Source organism: Oncorhynchus kisutch, linkage group LG17 (genome assembly GCF_002021735.2).
Source record: "Oncorhynchus kisutch isolate 150728-3 linkage group LG17, Okis_V2, whole genome shotgun sequence".
Taxonomy (NCBI): Eukaryota; Metazoa; Chordata; class Actinopteri; order Salmoniformes; family Salmonidae; genus Oncorhynchus; species Oncorhynchus kisutch.
The window spans coordinates 40,384,614-40,399,683 of record NC_034190.2 but is presented as its reverse complement, the minus strand read 5'-3'; the positions used below and the strand labels follow the sequence as shown (position 1 = coordinate 40,399,683).

The 15,070-nt window shown below is 50.6% G+C and overlaps 1 protein-coding gene across 1 annotated transcript in view; it reads right to left on the bottom strand.

Annotated features, from left to right (window-relative positions):
* The window catches only part of LOC109907665 (oxysterol-binding protein-related protein 10), a 143,518-nt gene that overhangs the window by 4,410 nt on the left and 124,038 nt on the right, over window positions 1–15,070 (bottom strand). The window contains exon 10 of the mRNA XM_020505763.2: window positions 315–501. Coding sequence (XP_020361352.1) covers window positions 315–501 — 187 coding nt within the window. The remainder of the gene's footprint in view (window positions 1–314; window positions 502–15,070) is intronic.

Sequence of the window (15,070 nt, the reverse complement as noted above, 5' to 3'; positions counted from 1 at the left end):
ATTCATTCATGATTATCCATAATCACGGTACTTTCCCCATTAATATAGTAGAAGTGTTTAAAAACATATTCTATTCTTAATTACAATAAAAGTACAGCAAAATGACTATCTATTATTTACCATTTAGTTATATTGGGCACAAATAACATTTGAATTATGACATTCAAAATCATTTCAATCCAGAGCATTCAAATCCTCTCTCAATTCAATGGGCTTTATTGGCATGGGAAACATACAGTATGTTTACATTGCTTTGGCAATCTCTCACTCTCGCTTGCTCTCTCTCTCACACACACACACACAGAGAGACCCACCTGTGTACCTTCCCTCCATAGAAAGGCTTGGTGTGGAATGTGACGGTGGCAGAGTATCCACTCTTGGCACAGTTGATGGTGACTTTGCCACCCAGCTCCACCCATGGCACGGTGAGGATGGAGCGGGCGTAGGCACAGGGCAGAGTGAACACATACTCCTCGTCATGCTCCAGGAGGCATAAGGTCCCTGGGGAGCAGAGGGGGAAATATCAAATCAAATTTTTGTCACATGCTGCCCGAATACGATTACAGTGAAATTCTTACTTACAAGTCCAGTTATGCATTAGGGGGCACTATTAAAAATTTGGGATGAAAAACGTTCCCGTTTTAAACCAGATATTTTGTCATGAAAAGATGCTCGACTATGCATATAATGGACAGCTTTGGAAAGAAAACACTCTGACGTTTCCAAAACTGCAAAGATATTGTCTGTGAGTGCCACAGAACTGATGTTACAGGCGAAACCCAGATACAATTCCAACCAGGAAGTGCCGCATTGTTTTAAACCGCCTCATGCCAATGACTCCTTATATGGCTGTGAATGAGTTACGAATGAGCTTACGTTTTCCACTTATTCCCCAAGGTGTCTACAGCATTGTGACGTCTTTTTACGCATTTCCATTGAAGAATAGCCGTAAGGGACCATATATAGCAAGTGGTCACATGGTGTCTCCCGCAGAAAATCTTGCATAAAATACTGAGGTAGCCATTTTTCCAATCGCTTCTTATGAGAAACCAATTGCCTCGACGGATATATTATCGAATAGATATGTTAAAAACACCTTGAGGATGGATCCTAAACAACGTTTGCCTTGTTTCTGTCGATATTATGGAGTTAATTTTGAAAAAAGTTTGGCGTTGTAGTGGTAGCATTTTCCGGTCGATTTCTCAGCCAAGCATGATGAACAAACGGGAGCTATTTCGCCAACAAAAATAATATTTTGGGAAAAAAGGAACATTTGCTATCTAACTGGGAGTCTCCTGAGTGAAAGCATCCGAAGTTCTTCAAAGGTAAATGATTTAATTTGGTTGCTTTAAAGATACAGTATCTCCAGACCATAAATATACTCCTCTAGGATGAATTTTTTCACTGGGTAGAAAAATGCCCGAGTTGAACAGAAAGAATGTGCCTCGTTAACAACATTAAATGGTGGGATCATCAACCAAGGTTTTCCCAGTTACTCCGGCAGAACGGAGGACACCCACTGTGCACGACCCCGCGTCGCCCCATGCATTGATTTCTCTCCCTTTGTGATGTTCACAGACACATCTCTTGGGGTTCATGGACTTGATTCCTCATAAGGGAGGACGTTAAAAGTGAACTCTGACCTACAACATCTCTTCACCTACATCACCGTACATTCTGTTTGGTCATATAGGACAAATGAATAATCCCACCAGCTTCTGCTCCTCTGTGGGATGACCTATTGCTTTCATGTCTTACTCATGAAACCAATCATCTTCCACTACAAAAAAAACCTATGGGGGTTATCACGTAAAACCCTATAGTGAACCATAGGGAAGCATAGTGAACCACAGTGAAGCGTAGTGAACCATAAGGAAGCATAGTGAACCATAGGGAAGCATAGTGAACCATAGGGAAGCGTAGTGAACCATAGGGAAGCATAGTGAACCATAGGGAAGCACAGTGAACCATAGGGAAGCACAGTGAACCATAGGGAAACACAGTGAACCATAGGGAAACACAGTGAACCATAGGGAAACACAGTGAACCATAGGGAAACACAGTGAACCATAGGGAAGCACAGTGAACCATAGGGAAGCACAGTGAACCATAGGGAAGCACAGTGAACCATAGGGAAGCACAGTGAACCATAGGGAAACACAGTGAACCATAGGGAAACACAGTGAACCATAGGGAAACACAGTGAACCATAGGGAAGCACAGTGAACCATAGGGAAACACAGTGAACCATAGGGAAACACAGTGAACCATAGGGAAGCACAGTGAACCATAGGGAAGCACAGTGAACCATAGGGAAGCACAGTGAACCATAGGGAAGCACAGTGAACCATAGGGAAGCATAGTGAACCATAGGGAAACATAATGAAGCATAGTGAAGTATAGGGAAGTGAATGGAATGGAATGAGCATCCATTCAATGCCATTGCCCTCTACTGTTAACTATCTTATGAGCAGTCTAACTCCTCCCGGATGGGATGTTAAACGGGTGCTCTGACTCTCTGTGGTCACAAAAAATCCCATGGCACTTATCATAAGAGTAGGGGTGTTAACCCCGGTGTCCTGACTACATTCTTAATCTGACCCTCATACCATCACGGTTACCTAATCATCCCCAGTTTACAATTGGCTCATTCATCCCCCTCCTCTCCCCTGTAACTATTCCCCAGGTCGTTGCTGTAAATGACACTGTGTTCTCAGCCAACTTACCTGGTAAAATAAGGGTTAAATAAATACATAAAAATACATATTATTGCAAAAAAAATATATATATATATATTTTTTTAATTACAAAAAAATAAAAAGCCAATTTTGAATACTGCGAAGGAAACCAGACCCCTCAAAAGAGACCCCAAAGCGAACCAAACTGAGACCATCTCAAGAGGTGGTCCGAGTTCGGTTCGCTTGAATTTCACGGTCCGGTTTGCTTGTCGAGCTCCCCTGGTTTGCTTGTCATTATTCCTGCACCACGCATTAGACTACTGTAATAAACCCTCTGACATTAGTGCCAAAGTAGAGAGAAGATGAGTTGTGCAGGTTCGCAAAAAAAATAAAAAACACATGCTGTTTTTGGTTAGGCCTATTGATTAGTCACCGTCAAGGATGCACAACAATTCCAAGAGAGCTTCACAAGCTGTTTATTCGATTGTGGGGGTTGAATAAGGGTGAAAAGACAACAACATATTTGGTGAGAATCACAACATAGGGAACAAAATCCATTCCAGCTCTTAAGGGGACGGTAGCATACATTGGGTGTACAATTTCCCATTACAGCATTATTTAATCTGCAGTTATTCTTCTGCTATGTATTCTGTTACCAATATTTACATGTTAATAGTATCTTCTGATTAACTAAATGCAATCTATTAACTTCCAAAATGTAAGTAGGTATATGGTATATCTAGCTGTCCGATAACACATTCTGATGGAATAGCTTGTCCTTGCACTTTATAAAAACCCAGAGTGCATTGCGTAACTGTTGGAAAAAGATCTGGGTTCCTTTCTTAAACAGAGCAATGTAAATGCAAAGAGGAACTCGGACCACAAAATAGGTGAAGTGAACTGTCAAAGGCAAGGGAAGTGTGAACACAACGACAACTTAGTTGTTTTGCTTTATTTTACCACCAGAGTTCACTTTAACGAGGAATGAGATCTGTATGTGAAAACACTCTAATTGAGTCAGGAGAGAAATCATGTGGAAGTTCATCACATGACTGGGCTGGCATATACTCGTTTGACTATAATACAAGTGGGAAACATTTCCTTCACAATCGAGCCCTCTCCCTTTGGTCTTTCTTACCTTGTCCACCTCTTCATACTGTGTATGCAAAGTGCTGTACTATATATCCAATGTCACTGAATGAATACCGTCTTTGGTCGAATGCATAAAGGCATAACAATCTAGCATGTATAATACCGTCAGTACAGACACAATTGATCCTGTTTTTAGCTAAACCCCCACATTGACCAACCGTGCTGTCCATGACAACCCACCGTGCTGTCCATGACAACCCACCGTGCTGTCCATGACAACCCACCGTGCTGTCCATGACAACCCACCGCCACCGCAAATCACAGCAGGAGCAGATTGACATGCTTACCTCGCCATCAGACATCATATTAATCAGCACCAATCAATGCAGCACAAAATATCGTCCGCTTAAAAAAAAAGTATTATATTTTCATTAGAGGCACAATACTCAAAAGATGCCAAACCACACAGGCCTCTAAATGTGAGAGGGTCACCATTGTGCTTCAAAAGCAATCCCAAAGTGAATGCACAAACCCTGTGGTATGACTAGGCATTGAAAAAAGGTACGCCTGAGAATATTTTCTGGCCGTGGTGAATCAGTATAACATGTATACAGATTCAGTCTATTCTGTTCAAGGGCTTCCTGTATTCTGTGACTCGTTCAGAAAGGCCTACATTGTGGCGTCAAGAGGGCAGATAGAGGACTCATGTATTGATTGTCATCAGAGAACTTCCATACCCTTCCATAGGACTATGCACAATGGGTAGGTACAGTATGAGAGTAAAAACTGGCTGCAGTAATCACCATTGTTGAAAGGTTTTAAAAACAATTCTAATTTATGCAACAGTTGGACAATATATGAAGATACTCCAAACGTTTACAATGAAAAGAATCCATCAGATAATGACTGCATTAAAAGCACATAAAACATTTTCCTGTCAGGGGCAAATCATTTATGGAGCTCAAGGATTTGTGGGAATTCAGGAATAACAGTTACTGAACAAATCTCACTTTTTTTTCCCTCTAAAAGGAATTGGGGATTTTTTAAATATTGTGTTAAAATAAAAAATAATAGTACTCTAATTTGCATAAATACATGGGGTATTGATTTTGCATATATTAACATAAAGGAGTGGAACAGGGCTGCACTCACCTGCTCTGTCTAGGCCTTCCTGCACTCACCTGCTCTGTCTAGGCCCTCCTGCACTCACCTGCTCTGTCTAGGCCTTCCTGCACTCACCTGCTCTGTCTAGGCCTTCCTGCACTCACCTGCTCTGTCTACGCCTTCCTGCACTCACCTGCTCTGTCTACGTCTTCCTGCACTCACCTGCTCTGTCTAGGCCTTCCCGTACCTGCTCTGTCTAGGCCTTCCCGTACCTGCTCTGTCTAGGCCTTCCCGTACCTGCTCTGTCTAGGCCTTCCCGTACCTGCTCTGTCTAGGCCTTCCCGTACCTGCTCTGTCTAGACCTTGCCGTACCTGCTCTGTCTAGGCCTTCCTGTACCTGCTCTGTCTAGGCCTTCCTGCACTCACTTGCTCTGTCTAGGCCTTCCTGCACTAACCTGCTATGTCTAGGCCTTCCTGTACCTGCTCTGTCTAGGCCTTCCTGCACTCACCTGCTCTGTCTAGGCCTTCCTGTACCTGCTCTGTCTAGGCCTTCCTGCACTCACTTGCTCTGTCTAGACCTTCCTGTACCTGCTCTGTCTAGATCTTCCTGTACCTGCTCTGTCTAGATCTTCCTGTACCCACCTGCTCTGTCTAGGCCTTCCTGCACCCACCTGCTCTGTCTAGGCCTTCCTGCACTCACCTGCTCTGTCTAGGCCTTCCTGCACTCACCTGCTCTGTCTAGGCCTTCCTGCACTCACTTGCTCTTTCTAGACCTTCCTGTACCTGCTCTGGTCTAGGCCTTCCTGTACCTGCTCTGGTCTAGGCCTTCCTGTACCTGCTCTGGTCTAGGCCTTCCTGTACCTGCTCTGGTCTAGGCCTTCCTGTACCTGCTCTGGTCTAGGCCTTCCTGTACCTGCTCTGGTCTAGGCCTTCCTGTACCTGCTCTGGTCTAGGCCTTCCTGTACCTGCTCTGGTCTAGGCCTTCCTGTACCTGCTCTGGTCTAGGCCTTCCTGTACCTGCTCTGTCTAGGCCTTCCTGTACCTGCTCTGTCTAGGCCTTCCTGTACCTGCTCTGTCTAGGCCTTCCTGCACTCACTTGCTCCGTCTAGGCCTTCCTGCACTCACCTGCTCTGTCTAGGCCTTCCTGCACTCACTTGCTCTGTCTAGACCTTCCTGTACCTGCTCTGTCTAGATCTTCCTGCACTCACCTGCTCTGCCTAGGCCTTCCTGCACTCACCTGCTCTGTCTAGGCCTTCCTGCACAACTGCTCTGTCTAGGCCTTCCTGCACAACTGCTCTGTCTAGGCCTTCCTGCACAACTGCTCTGTCTAGGCCTTCCTGTACCTGCTCTGTCTAGGCCTTCCTGTACCTGCTCTGTCTAGGCCTTCCTGTACCTGCTCTGTCTAGGCCTTCCTGTACCTGCTCTGTCTAGGCCTTCCTGCACTCACTTGCTCTGTCTAGACCTTCCTGTACCTGCTCTGTCTAGGCCTTCCCGTACCTGCTCTGTCTAGGCCTTCCCGTACCTGCTCTGTCTAGGCCTTCCCGTACCTGCTCTGTCTAGACCTTGCCGTACCTGCTCTGTCTAGGCCTTCCTGCACTCACTTGCTCTGTCTAGGCCTTCCTGCACTCACTTGCTCTGTCTAGGCCTTCCTGCACTCACTTGCTCTGTCTAGGCCTTCCTGTACCTGCTCTGTCTAGGCCTTCCTGCACTCACTTGCTCTGTCTAGGCCTTCCTGCACTCACTTGCTCTGTCTAGACCTTCCTGTACCTGCTCTGTCTAGATCTTCCTGCACTCACCTGCTCTGTCTAGGCCTTCCTGCACTAACCTGCTATGTCTAGGCCTTCCTGTACCTGCTCTGTCTAGGCCTTCCTGCACTCACCTGCTCTGTCTAGGCCTTCCTGTACCTGCTCTGTCTAGGCCTTCCTGCACTCACTTGCTCTGTCTAGACCTTCCTGTACCTGCTCTGTCTAGATCTTCCTGTACCTGCTCTGTCTAGATCTTCCTGTACCCACCTGCTCTGTCTAGGCCTTCCTGCACTCACCTGCTCTGTCTAGGCCTTCCTGCACTCACCTGCTCTGTCTAGGCCTTCCTGCACTCACTTGCTCTGTCTAGACCTTCCTGTACCTGCTCTGTCTAGATCTTCCTGCACTCACCTGCTCTGCCTAGGCCTTCCTGTACCTGCTCTGTCTAGGCCTTCCTGCACTCACCTGATCTGTCTAGGCCTTCCTGCACTCACCTGCTCTGTCTAGGCCTTCCTGCACTCACCTGCTCTGTCTAGGCCTTCCTGCACTCACCTGCTCTGTCTAGGCCTTCCTGCACTCACCTGCTCTGTCTAGACCTTCCTGTACCTGCTCTGTCTAGGCCTTCCTGTACCTGCTCTGGTCTAGGCCTTCCTGTACCTGCTCTGGTCTAGGCCTTCCTGTACCTGCTCTGGTCTAGGCCTTCCTGTACCTGCTCTGGTCTAGGCCTTCCTGCACTCACTTGCTCTGTCTAGGCCTTCCTGCACTCACTTGCTCTGTCTAGACCTTCCTGTACCTGCTCTGTCTAGATCTTCCTGCACTCACCTGCTCTGTCTAGATCTTCCTGCACTCACCTGCTCTGTCTAGGCCTTCCTGCACAACTGCTCTGTCTAGGCCTTCCTGCACAACTGCTCTGTCTAGGCCTTCCTGTACCTGCTCTGTCTAGGCCTTCCTGTACCTGCTCTGTCTAGGCCTTCCTGTACCTGCTCTGTCTAGGCCTTCCTGTACCTGCTCTGTCTAGGCCTTCCTGCACTCACTTGCTCTGTCTAGACCTTCCTGTACCTGCTCTGTCTAGGCCTTCCCGTACCTGCTCTGTCTAGGCCTTCCCGTACCTGCTCTGTCTAGGCCTTCCCGTACCTGCTCTGTCTAGACCTTGCCGTACCTGCTCTGTCTAGGCCTTCCTGCACTCACTTGCTCTGTCTAGGCCTTCCTGCACTCACTTGCTCTGTCTAGGCCTTCCTGCACTCACTTGCTCTGTCTAGGCCTTCCTGTACCTGCTCTGTCTAGGCCTTCCTGCACTCACTTGCTCTGTCTAGGCCTTCCTGCACTCACTTGCTCTGTCTAGACCTTCCTGTACCTGCTCTGTCTAGATCTTCCTGCACTCACCTGCTCTGTCTAGGCCTTCCTGCACTAACCTGCTATGTCTAGGCCTTCCTGTACCTGCTCTGTCTAGGCCTTCCTGCACTCACCTGCTCTGTCTAGGCCTTCCTGTACCTGCTCTGTCTAGGCCTTCCTGCACTCACTTGCTCTGTCTAGACCTTCCTGTACCTGCTCTGTCTAGATCTTCCTGTACCTGCTCTGTCTAGATCTTCCTGTACCCACCTGCTCTGTCTAGGCCTTCCTGCACTCACCTGCTCTGTCTAGGCCTTCCTGCACTCACCTGCTCTGTCTAGACCTTCCTGTACCTGCTCTGTCTAGGCCTTCCTGTACCTGCTCTGGTCTAGGCCTTCCTGTACCTGCTCTGGTCTAGGCCTTCCTGTACCTGCTCTGGTCTAGGCCTTCCTGTACCTGCTCTGGTCTAGGCCTTCCTGCACTCACTTGCTCTGTCTAGGCCTTCCTGCACTCACTTGCTCTGTCTAGACCTTCCTGTACCTGCTCTGTCTAGATCTTCCTGCACTCACCTGCTCTGTCTAGATCTTCCTGCACTCACCTGCTCTGTCTAGGCCTTCCTGCACTAACCTGCTATGTCTAGGCCTTCCTGTACCTGCTCTGTCTAGGCCTTCCTGCACTCACCTGCTCTGTCTAGGCCTTCCTGTACCTGCTCTGTCTAGGCCTTCCTGCACTCACTTGCTCTGTCTAGACCTTCCTGTACCTGCTCTGTCTAGATCTTCCTGTACCTGCTCTGTCTAGATCTTCCTGTACCCACCTGCTCTGTCTAGGCCTTCCTGCACTCACCTGCTCTGTCTAGGCCTTCCTGCACTCACCTGCTCTGTCTAGACCTTCCTGTACCTGCTCTGTCTAGGCCTTCCTGTACCTGCTCTGGTCTAGGCCTTCCTGTACCTGCTCTGGTCTAGGCCTTCCTGTACCTGCTCTGGTCTAGGCCTTCCTGTACCTGCTCTGGTCTAGGCCTTCCTGCACTCACTTGCTCTGTCTAGGCCTTCCTGCACTCACTTGCTCTGTCTAGACCTTCCTGTACCTGCTCTGTCTAGACCTTCCTGTACCTGCTCTGTCTAGATCTTCCTGCACTCACCTGCTCTGTCTAGGCCTTCCTGCACTAACCTGCTATGTCTAGGCCTTCCTGTACCTGCTCTGTCTAGGCCTTCCTGCACTCACCTGCTCTGTCTAGGCCTTCCTGTACCTGCTCTGTCTAGGCCTTCCTGCACTCACTTGCTCTGTCTAGACCTTCCTGTACCTGCTCTGTCTAGATCTTCCTGTACCTGCTCTGTCTAGATCTTCCTGTACCCACCTGCTCTGTCTAGGCCTTCCTGCACTCACCTGCTCTGTCTAGGCCTTCCTGCACTCACCTGCTCTGTCTAGACCTTCCTGTACCTGCTCTGTCTAGGCCTTCCTGTACCTGCTCTGGTCTAGGCCTTCCTGTACCTGCTCTGGTCTAGGCCTTCCTGTACCTGCTCTGGTCTAGGCCTTCCTGTACCTGCTCTGGTCTAGGCCTTCCTGTACCTGCTCTGGTCTAGGCCTTCCTGTACCTGCTCTGGTCTAGGCCTTCCTGTACCTGCTCTGTCTAGGCCTTCCTGTACCTGCTCTGTCTAGGCCTTCCTGTACCTGCTCTGTCTAGGCCTTCCTGCACTCACTTGCTCCGTCTAGGCCTTCCTGCACTCACCTGATCTGTCTAGGCCTTCCTGCACTCACCTGCTCTGTCTAGGCCTTCCTGCACTCACCTGCTCTGTCTAGGCCTTCCTGCACTCACTTGCTCTGTCTAGACCTTCCTGTACCTGCTCTGTCTAGATCTTCCTGCACTCACCTGCTCTGCCTAGGCCTTCCTGTACCTGCTCTGTCTAGGCCTTCCTGCACTCACCTGATCTGTCTAGGCCTTCCTGCACTCACCTGCTCTGTCTAGGCCTTCCTGCACTCACCTGCTCTGTCTAGGCCTTCCTGCACTCACCTGCTCTGTCTAGGCCTTCCTGCACTCACCTGCTCTGTCTAGGCCTTCCTGTACCTGCTCTGTCTAGGCCTTCCTGCACTCACTTGCTCTGTCTAGACCTTCCTGTACCTGCTCTGTCTAGGCCTTCCCGTACCTGCTCTGTCTAGGCCTTCCCGTACCTGCTCTGTCTAGGCCTTCCCGTACCTGCTCTGTCTAGACCTTGCCGTACCTGCTCTGTCTAGGCCTTCCTGTACCTGCTCTGTCTAGGCCTTCCTGCACTCACTTGCTCTGTCTAGGCCTTCCTGCACTCACTTGCTCTGTCTAGACCTTCCTGTACCTGCTCTGTCTAGACCTTCCTGTACCTGCTCTGTCTAGATCTTCCTGCACTCACCTGCTCTGTCTAGGCCTTCCTGCACTAACCTGCTATGTCTAGGCCTTCCTGTACCTGCTCTGTCTAGGCCTTCCTGCACTCACCTGCTCTGTCTAGACCTTCCTGTACCTGCTCTGTCTAGGCCTTCCTGTACCTGCTCTGGTCTAGGCCTTCCTGTACCTGCTCTGGTCTAGGCCTTCCTGTACCTGCTCTGGTCTAGGCCTTCCTGTACCTGCTCTGGTCTAGGCCTTCCTGTACCTGCTCTGGTCTAGGCCTTCCTGTACCTGCTCTGGTCTAGGCCTTCCTGTACCTGCTCTGGTCTAGGCCTTCCTGTACCTGCTCTGGTCTAGGCCTTCCTGTACCTGCTCTGGTCTAGGCCTTCCTGTACCTGCTCTGTCTAGGCCTTCCTGTACCTGCTCTGTCTAGGCCTTCCTGTACCTGCTCTGTCTAGGCCTTCCTGTACCTGCTCTGTCTAGGCCTTCCTGCACTCACTTGCTCCGTCTAGGCCTTCCTGCACTCACCTGATCTGTCTAGGCCTTCCTGCACTCACCTGCTCTGTCTAGGCCTTCCTGCACTCACCTGCTCTGTCTAGGCCTTCCTGCACTCACTTGCTCTGTCTAGACCTTCCTGTACCTGCTCTGTCTAGGCCTTCCTGCACTCACTTGCTCTGTCTAGACCTTCCTGTACCTGCTCTGTCTAGATCTTCCTGTACCTGCTCTGTCTAGATCTTCCTGTACCCACCTGCTCTGTCTAGGCCTTCCTGCACTCACCTGCTCTGTCTAGGCCTTCCTGCACTCACCTGCTCTGTCTAGACCTTCCTGTACCTGCTCTGTCTAGGCCTTCCTGTACCTGCTCTGGTCTAGGCCTTCCTGTACCTGCTCTGGTCTAGGCCTTCCTGTACCTGCTCTGGTCTAGGCCTTCCTGTACCTGCTCTGGTCTAGGCCTTCCTGCACTCACTTGCTCTGGTCTAGGCCTTCCTGCACTCACTTGCTCTGTCTAGGCCTTCCTGCACTCACTTGCTCTGTCTAGACCTTCCTGTACCTGCTCTGTCTAGACCTTCCTGTACCTGCTCTGTCTAGATCTTCCTGCACTCACCTGCTCTGTCTAGGCCTTCCTGCACTAACCTGCTATGTCTAGGCCTTCCTGCACTCACCTGCTCTGTCTAGGCCTTCCTGTACCTGCTCTGTCTAGGCCTTCCTGCACTCACTTGCTCTGTCTAGACCTTCCTGTACCTGCTCTGTCTAGATCTTCCTGTACCTGCTCTGTCTAGATCTTCCTGTACCCACCTGCTCTGTCTAGGCCTTCCTGCACTCACCTGCTCTGTCTAGGCCTTCCTGCACTCACCTGCTCTGTCTAGACCTTCCTGTACCTGCTCTGTCTAGGCCTTCCTGTACCTGCTCTGGTCTAGGCCTTCCTGTACCTGCTCTGGTCTAGGCCTTCCTGTACCTGCTCTGGTCTAGGCCTTCCTGTACCTGCTCTGGTCTAGGCCTTCCTGTACCTGCTCTGGTCTAGGCCTTCCTGTACCTGCTCTGGTCTAGGCCTTCCTGTACCTGCTCTGGTCTAGGCCTTCCTGTACCTGCTCTGTCTAGGCCTTCCTGTACCTGCTCTGTCTAGGCCTTCCTGTACCTGCTCTGTCTAGGCCTTCCTGTACCTGCTCTGTCTAGGCCTTCCTGCACTCACTTGCTCCGTCTAGGCCTTCCTGCACTCACCTGATCTGTCTAGGCCTTCCTGCACTCACCTGCTCTGTCTAGGCCTTCCTGCACTCACCTGCTCTGTCTAGGCCTTCCTGCACTCACTTGCTCTGTCTAGACCTTCCTGTACCTGCTCTGTCTAGATCTTCCTGCACTCACCTGCTCTGCCTAGGCCTTCCTGTACCTGCTCTGTCTAGGCCTTCCTGCACTCACCTGATCTGTCTAGGCCTTCCTGCACTCACCTGCTCTGTCTAGGCCTTCCTGCACTCACCTGCTCTGTCTAGGCCTTCCTGCACTCACCTGCTCTGTCTAGGCCTTCCTGTACCTGCTCTGTCTAGGCCTTCCTGCACTCACTTGCTCTGTCTAGACCTTCCTGTACCTGCTCTGTCTAGGCCTTCCCGTACCTGCTCTGTCTAGGCCTTCCCGTACCTGCTCTGTCTAGGCCTTCCCGTACCTGCTCTGTCTAGACCTTGCCGTACCTGCTCTGTCTAGGCCTTCCTGTACCTGCTCTGTCTAGGCCTTCCTGCACTCACTTGCTCTGTCTAGGCCTTCCTGCACTCACTTGCTCTGTCTAGACCTTCCTGTACCTGCTCTGTCTAGACCTTCCTGTACCTGCTCTGTCTAGATCTTCCTGCACTCACCTGCTCTGTCTAGGCCTTCCTGCACTAACCTGCTATGTCTAGGCCTTCCTGTACCTGCTCTGTCTAGGCCTTCCTGCACTCACCTGCTCTGTCTAGGCCTTCCTGTACCTGCTCTGTCTAGGCCTTCCTGCACTCACTTGCTCTGTCTAGACCTTCCTGTACCTGCTCTGTCTAGATCTTCCTGTACCTGCTCTGTCTAGATCTTCCTGTACCCACCTGCTCTGTCTAGGCCTTCCTGCACTCACCTGCTCTGTCTAGGCCTTCCTGCACTCACCTGCTCTGTCTAGACCTTCCTGTACCTGCTCTGTCTAGGCCTTCCTGTACCTGCTCTGGTCTAGGCCTTCCTGTACCTGCTCTGGTCTAGGCCTTCCTGTACCTGCTCTGGTCTAGGCCTTCCTGTACCTGCTCTGGTCTAGGCCTTCCTGTACCTGCTCTGGTCTAGGCCTTCCTGTACCTGCTCTGGTCTAGGCCTTCCTGTACCTGCTCTGGTCTAGGCCTTCCTGTACCTGCTCTGGTCTAGGCCTTCCTGTACCTGCTCTGGTCTAGGCCTTCCTGTACCTGCTCTGGTCTAGGCCTTCCTGTACCTGCTCTGGTCTAGGCCTTCCTGTACCTGCTCTGTCTAGGCCTTCCTGTACCTGCTCTGTCTAGGCCTTCCTGTACCTGCTCTGTCTAGGCCTTCCTGTACCTGCTCCGTCTAGGCCTTCCTGCACTCACTTGCTCCGTCTAGGCCTTCCTGCACTCACCTGATCTGTCTAGGCCTTCCTGCACTCACCTGCTCTGTCTAGGCCTTCCTGCACTCACCTGCTCTGTCTAGGCCTTCCTGCACTCACTTGCTCTGTCTAGACCTTCCTGTACCTGCTCTGTCTAGATCTTCCTGCACTCACCTGCTCTGCCTAGGCCTTCCTGTACCTGCTCTGTCTAGGCCTTCCTGCACTCACCTGATCTGTCTAGGCCTTCCTGCACTCACCTGCTCTGTCTAGGCCTTCCTGCACTCACCTGCTCTGTCTAGGCCTTCCTGCACTCACTTGCTCTGTCTAGACCTTCCTGTACCTGCTCTGTCTAGATCTTACTGCACTCACCTGCTCTGCCTAGGCCTTCCTGCACTCACCTGCTCTGTCTAGGCCTTCCTGCACACCTGCTCTGTCTAGGCCTTCCTGTACCTGCTCTGTCTAGGCCTTCCTGTACCTGCTCTGTCTAGGCCTTCCTGCACTCACTTGCTCTTTCTAGACCTTCATGTACCTGCTCTGGTCTAGGCCTTCCTGCACTCACCTGCTCTGGTCTAGGCCTTCCTGCACTCACCTGCTCTGCCTAGGCCTTCCTGTACCTGCTCTGTCTAGGCCTTCCTGCACTCACCTGATCTGTCTAGGCCTTCCTGCACTCACCTGCTCTGTCTAGGCCTTCCTGCACTCACCTGATCTGTCTAGGCCTTCCTGCACTCACCTGCTCTGTCTAGGCCTTCATGCACTCACCTGCTCTGTCTAGGCCTTCCTGCACTCACTTGCTCTGTCTAGACCTTCCTGTACCTGCTCTGTCTAGATCTTCCTGCACTCACCTGCTCTGCCTAGGCCTTCCTGCACTCACCTGCTCTGTCTAGGCCTTCCTGCACACCTGCTCTGTCTAGGCCTTCCTGTACCTGCTCTGTCTAGGCCTTCCTGTACCTGCTCTGTCTAGGCCTTCCTGTACCTGCTCTGTCTAGGCCTTCCTGCACTCACTTGCTCTTTCTAGACCTTCCTGTACCTGCTCTGTCTAGGCCATCCTGTACCTGCTCTGTCTAGGCCTTCCTGCACTCACCTGCTCTGTCTAGGCCTTCCTGCACTCACCTGCTCTGTCTAGGCCTTCCTGCACTCACCTGCTCTGTCTAGGCCTTCCTGTACCTGCTCTGTCTAGGCCTTCCTGCACTCACCTGCTCTGTCTAGGCCTTCCTGCACTCACCTGCTCTGTCTAGGCCTTCCTGCACTCACCTGCTCTGTCTAGGCCTTCCTGTACCTGCTCTGTCTAGACTGCCTCATTCATTACAGTCACGTTCTGTTGCATAATTCAACAAGTGCAGGATACCCTCGGATTGAAAATCAACACGCTTGGCTCTAGATTACTCCTCTCCATACATACTTTACATTGTTTGCGGAATGAGAAATAATATAACTATAATCCGAGTCTTCATTTTCAGAAGTTTTTTTGATCTCAGCGCATCTAATTTGTAAAATAATTACTTTTTTCAATTCCACAAAAAAAAGACGCCCATCAAAATAAAGTTGTCTCTCTTCTCTTTCTTGTGATGTAGGTGTGGAGACGATGTGTTTAGTCCCACACTAAGCTTTAACCTTCTCATAGCTGAAACGGAAAGACAATGTATTCCATTGAGACCATTTCATGGGTGTGTTTGACAGGTCATTACAAGCATTTCCGTGGTTTGGAACGTTAAATGGGGGGGGTGGG